This window comes from Puntigrus tetrazona, chromosome 16 (assembly GCF_018831695.1).
Source record: "Puntigrus tetrazona isolate hp1 chromosome 16, ASM1883169v1, whole genome shotgun sequence".
Classification (NCBI taxonomy): Eukaryota; Metazoa; Chordata; class Actinopteri; order Cypriniformes; family Cyprinidae; genus Puntigrus; species Puntigrus tetrazona.
The window spans coordinates 9,276,457-9,282,340 of record NC_056714.1 but is presented as its reverse complement, the minus strand read 5'-3'; the positions used below and the strand labels follow the sequence as shown (position 1 = coordinate 9,282,340).

The 5,884-nt window shown below is 39.0% G+C and overlaps 1 protein-coding gene across 1 annotated transcript; it reads right to left on the bottom strand.

Annotated features, from left to right (window-relative positions):
- Positions 1–460: 460 nt before the first annotated feature.
- On the bottom strand, positions 461–1,676 carry LOC122360803 (zymogen granule membrane protein 16-like). The gene is made up of 4 exons (XM_043261664.1): positions 1,623–1,676; positions 1,303–1,378; positions 963–1,104; positions 461–755 (listed from the first exon to the last, which is right to left on the bottom strand). Exons 2-4 carry the CDS (start codon positions 1,355–1,357, stop codon positions 461–463), a joined length of 492 nt encoding a protein of 163 aa, XP_043117599.1. The 5' UTR covers positions 1,358–1,378; positions 1,623–1,676.
- Positions 1,677–5,884: the final 4,208 nt, after the last annotated feature.

Below are 5,884 nucleotides of genomic sequence, written 5' to 3'. Positions count from 1 at the left end.
GCATTTTATTTAATTCTCTTTTCTTCATTACTTTAGTGTCATTTGTTACCCTGATAAATATTGACATCATATTGCCTGAGGAAATATATTATGTTATAAAATATACATACTGTTTATAACATATTCAGTGGCATATTCATGTGATGTATTCAGGTTTTTGTACATTTTCCTCATGTCAAGCTGTACAAGTTCCCATTTTTAGCCTGTTTATTATTTTATCCATATATCACACATTTAAGGCATTTGGATATTATTGTAGTTTATTCATATCTTTGTAATAAACGAATAAATGAATTACTCAATGAGACAAACTGCCACAGACACAAGAACACTCTATGAATGTATTACAGGTAAAACAATATAATCAAATCATTAAAGTTACACAAGTACAAGATTATTTCATCTCTGTAGATTAGTAAAGTCACAAAATTTATGCTAAAAATATTTTACTTCATACGTATTATGCCCAGTGAGCCCCAATAGAGGTGATGCCCATTCCATTCTGTCGTCCACTGAGAAAACGCAGCTCATTTCCTTTCTGGGTTGGATAGAAGTTAAATGAGAACCCACTAGACTGTCCCACTTTAAATAAGCGCCCCTGATTAGTGACAAACACAAGCTCATAGATGTAACCAGAGTAATACTTTCCAGAGATCTGAATAATTGCTTCTTTGTCACCGAGTGTAATTTCCGATGGATTGCCACTATTTACACCAACCAGTGCCGTCCAGTTACTCTCGTACTTCAGCTGGAACCTAATAGGTAATGTAGGAAATGTTCAATAGTGCATATGCCATAAACAATGACATGCATAATGTAAAATTCTATTACATACATTAAATCACAAATGCTTCCCTGAGAGAAGCATTTGTAGTATCAATTGATGCCAATAAATTAAAGTCATAATTTAAAAAAAAGTATGGGTGATTCGAAATCTGTCGAGTGGTGCTTGAGAAACTTACCCAGTGATGTAGTTACTGGATGCCCAGTAGTTATTGGATTCCCAGACTCTGATACCAGTGATACAACCCTCACTGGCGGTGGAAAATTCAGTCCCACTGCCATCTCCAACAGCAGGGGAGTAAGAGAAAAGATCAGGTAATGCTGAAAAAATGAATAATAGCTTTCAAAACAGTCTTGCACGTATTTCGTCTATGAAGGATTATTCAAGAAAATAAATGGCAGAGCTGTAGTCACTCTTGTTTACATTGTACCTGTATATTGTATTTCTATATTTAGTTGTTTATTTATCTGCTTACTTATTTAAAAACCGAACAATTGTATCAGTGTTGTAATACTCACGCGCTGCCATGCTTATGGCATAAACTGCAGACAGAATCAGAAAAAACTGCAACATTTTTGAATAAATTGCTGAAATCTAAGGGAATAATAAGAAATTAAGTGTTTGTGATCCTGAACCACAAAACCAGTCACAATTAAACATGGGTATAGTTGTAGCAATACTAAAACATACACTGTGGGTCATAATAAAACACTTATTAATGATTATATGATGACAACCAACTAATTCATTAGCTAATCTATAACATACTGCTAACTGATTACTGCATATAGAAAAGTTACCATCTATAACGGTAAAAAATTATAAATATTTCAATTACCTGTAGATGGTATGTGGTTGATAGTCAAAGAGACTAGTGTGTTGACTAAACCTGCTCGTACACTTTTTTGCTGATCAGACTTTTGTTATTAGTTGAACAAAATGTCTTTTGTTTCGGTTTTCTGTGACACTCCTTAGATGGAATGTTTTAGAACTATTATTGGCATCACAATAAGAATCTCAGCTACCACAAGTTTTTTTTTTCAATTTTAAAACTAATACTTTTTTGCCACCTTTGATCTATAAAGTTCACTCTAATAAATAAATCTACAAAAAACGTTGCTGGGGCAGTACCTCTTTAAAAGGTACATGTTTGTACCTTAAAGGTACGTATTAGTGCTTAAAATGTGTACAGATTTGAACATAATAGGTACAAAAGAGGAGCTTTTCAAAAGGTACCTCTCCAGTGACAGCTTTTGTACCTTTATTTCTGAGAGTGGTCTGTCTGCATTCTGAGCACTGAGATTGACACTGAGCTTCTGTAGATTGAACCCTTTTTGTTTTTCAGGCTACAAAAAATGTATACAGGCTACAAAAGAACCCTCACTATTAATGAGACTGATACCTGCATTCTAATGTCATTTGTATTATACAGTATAGCTAATTTTCGTACAACAATAAGAATTTGAATTTTAAATTTAATAAGTTGATTTCATTTATTTCTCATCAATCAATCGTGGAAACAGTTGTCCCAAAAACAATTTAGCAGAAATTTAAAAAAAGGGGAAAAATTTAGATGCAACTGTTATGATCTTGAGCTGCTGGAGTGCCCACGAACTGCCCTAGAGGGCACTCCCCCCTGGATGGTTTGTGCTACCTCTGTTTGCATTTCTTTGTCCCTGTTCAAAGATTGAAGTGTGTGTGTCTCTCATTGTTCCTGTGTATATGTAACAATTATTGGATTTCAATTAAATTTTCAATGCAGCTATGTCAGATTGTGCGTCTGGTTCTGGTGGTCATCTAGGTGTTCTGGTCTCCAATGAACGTCATCTCTGGGTGCTGATCCACCATCTGATCTGGATACAAACTGAGAAACAGAATAAGAAAGAAACAGACTAACATTAGCGTAGATGCCATTCTTTTTACAATGTATTGAGTACATTGTGTTTTATGAGAAGTGTTCCTGGTTCCAGGTCATCTAATTAATGCAGCCTAAAAATCCTTTAATGGATTTGAATAATATAAGCGTATTAGTGTTTTATGTGAAGGCTATGTTAAAAATATGTATCTTTAATCTTAAAGTGACAGAGTGTGTCTGCTTCCCGAACAGTGTTAGGGAGTGTAATGACAGCGTTGAGGCAGAATTAGAATCCATTCGCAGATGTTTAATAGGGCAAATCCAAACGGCAATGTCGGTAAGCAGGCAGTGGGTCAAAACCAATAATACAATCCAAACCAGGCAAACAGAGCAAAAGGGGCAAATCCAAAGAATAGTGACCAGAAAACAAGGCATAATCATACACAAGGAATTCAGGCAGAATAACTTAAATAACGCTCAGTAAGGCAGAACTGGCAATACTTCGCATTTGAGCACATGGAGGGCCTCTGGTTATAAAGCCCTCAAACAGGAAGTAGTTGCAGAGGAAGTCTGATGGTTGAGCACAGTTAGTACTCGGGCAACGCCTGATATGTTCGGACTCAGTTTTAGAATATATTAGGATGTCGTCAATGTAAGCGATGACAAACCAATTGATACTGTCCTTGAAGATTTTGTTGATGAATGATTGTAAGATAGTGGTTTAGTTGGCTAGTTCATACGGCATTACCTGATACTCATAGTGCCCCCTGATGGTGAGAAATGCAGTCTTCAACTAGTCGCCCTCCTTGATGCGGATTAGATTTTAGGCACTCCTCAAGTCCAGTTTTGTGTAGATGGTGGCCTCCTAGGGTCGGTAAGGTGGCAGTTGTGTCGCTTTGACTTTACTAAATACATCAGAGAGGTCCTGGTAGCAAGCAGGGATATTTATGGGTTTATCCAGGCAGGGTTTTCTATGCTGGTTGTGAGGCACATTTGGGGATTATTCGGGAAGCAGTGATTTTGACAGAAGGTCGACCAACCAGTGAGTTCTCTGTTAAACCAGGAAATGTTAGGATCATGACTGCATAGCCAGGCGCCACAGTAAAAACACAAACAAAGTCGTCTGTGTTTCTCCCTCTCTCCCTCAGAAAGCCAGGAAATGTTGAGTTGCATGGGTTCGATTTCTTGACATGTCTCGGCCTTGGTTGGTGTTGGTGAATTAAGCGGATCCCCTTTCTTCATTTTAGTTTTGGGGATTGTCTCATGAGGTGAGGTCTCATGACTGTCTCATGAATTCTGATGGCCAGGTTAACAAACTCAGAAAAACCCAAATCCTCCCCTTTGCAGGCTAGTTCTGTCTGTAGTTCGGTTGATAAACTTGAAACATGGCTTTCACAGCAACATCATTCCAGCCACTTTGGGCACGAGAGGTTTTGAATTCGATTGCATACTAATAATCTGGGTTGAAATATCTTGGCCTCCAGAGGGGTATTCAAAAACTTCTCTGATAAGTAAGGTTAACATGAGAGCACACTTCTTTTCCTCTGATTCAAATCTTTCACCCTGATGATCAAAGTACACTCTGGCTTGGCGAATAAGACCCTTGCATTGTTCGGCTTTTCACTTAAACAGTTGATATCATGTTATGCAAACATGTGTACGTACTGTATCTACAGTTCTACAATAAAGGTCTGTTTAGAGAACCATATAGTCTCCTGTCTTCCTTTTAAGACACTTTTCCATCTACTAAACCACCCTCTCTAATGTGCATATAATTCTTTGTATGTGTATAAATAGTGGGGTTGATAATACTGTCCTGGGGGAGCCCACTGATTCAAGTCCTGTATTTTATATTGGAAAGGCAAAGACGTTCCTGGATGTAGATACTCTATCCCATAGCATGCCGGAGTACCAAGGTAATGTCTTTGGTGGTCTCCTCTCTCTTCAAAACCTTTGGCACCCCTGCTGTCTTTCATCGTTACCTTTGCTCTGTGCTGCAGGTCCATTCACCACATCATCAGTGGCCAGTTGTTCCTCCACCCCCACATCTTCTCCTTCATCTCCTTCCTTTTCAGGTTCACTGAACTGGACAACCAGTAATTTGGTTTCCTCTAACTCATTTCTGTCAAAAGATTGCAGGTCTTTAAATGCAGACGAGTTTGTGTTTTTTGTCCCACAGGTTGCTGAAGCTGGGCCGCAGGTAAGTAGTAATAATCACATTCTTCATCATCTTCTGAGTCACAATCATGCTTTTTTCCGTGAAGGTTGGTCTGCATTTTTTCCTCTTCGCTTTTGGCTCTGGTTGGTGCTCCAATTTAAATGGTAGGTAGTGACATGGTAACAAAAGGTTTCGGTGTAGAACCCTTGACCTTCCTTTTCCTCTTTCCAGTTTTACCTCATAGACAGAACTACCTTTTCCCACTTGGCGAACCACTGTGTGTATTGCGTCCTCCCAATGATTTTCCAATGAGTGCAGCACAAATGGGTTTTATTTAATCTCCGTTTTGTGGTAGCAGAGGTAAGATTTACATTTATTTTTTAATCTAATCTACACTGCTTCCTATGATCTGCCCAGTGATCTGCTTGACATGCTTTTGAGCAGTATAGCATCTGCCTACAATTGCACAGTTCCTCAACATTAGGTTAGAATGGATGGTGCCATAATATGTACAGCTTTGAGGGGACTCTTCTTCAGCACCGGTCACTGCCTGTCCCGAGGCCGTGACCCAGCCTCGTTTAAATGACCTACCTGATGCATCATGGGTACCCATGGTCGACAGCCAGCTGAGAAATGGTCACTATCATCACACTTGTAACAGTGAGTACAATAGATATCTAATCTACTTTGTCGGCATGCAAGGCATTTCCTTACCCGACTTGGAGGGAACTGATAACGTTGCACTGGGAATCACTGTGTGTCGCTGAATTGCCATTCTCTGCTGATCAGATTGCTGCCAGTAACCTGGAGGTGCATACTGATTTGGTGGATAAGGTGTACTGGTGACTCCTGTCACTGGAGGAGGACATTGAGTAGACATGACCTAAGGTTGTTTAATTGACTCTCAAATTTGAGAAACTTCGGCACTAAGGTCTTTCAACAGAGCCATGCCTGTGCGCATTTCTCTCAGCTCAGTTTTTTTCTGGATATTTCGGACATATTTGTTTCCCTTTAGGTATGTCCCGGATTGAACTGTGTGCAATTTCTGGGCATTTGGCTGGACTTGTTTCTTTTTTTGTTGTCGCTC

What these genes read in the sequence shown, in the direction of transcription:
- LOC122360803 (XM_043261664.1), bottom strand. Translation starts at nt 1,357, where the DNA reads ATGTTGCAGTTTTTTCTGATTCTGTCTGCAGTTTATGCCATAAGCATG. An exon ending in TGCCATAAGCATGGCAGCGC is followed by an intron (nt 1,105 to 1,302) that starts GTGAGTATTACA and finishes TCATTTTTTCAG; the next exon opens with CATTACCTGATCTTTTCTCT. An exon ending in TCCAGTAACTACATCACTGG is followed by an intron (nt 756 to 962) that starts GTAAGTTTCTCA and finishes ATTACCTATTAG; the next exon opens with GTTCCAGCTGAAGTACGAGA.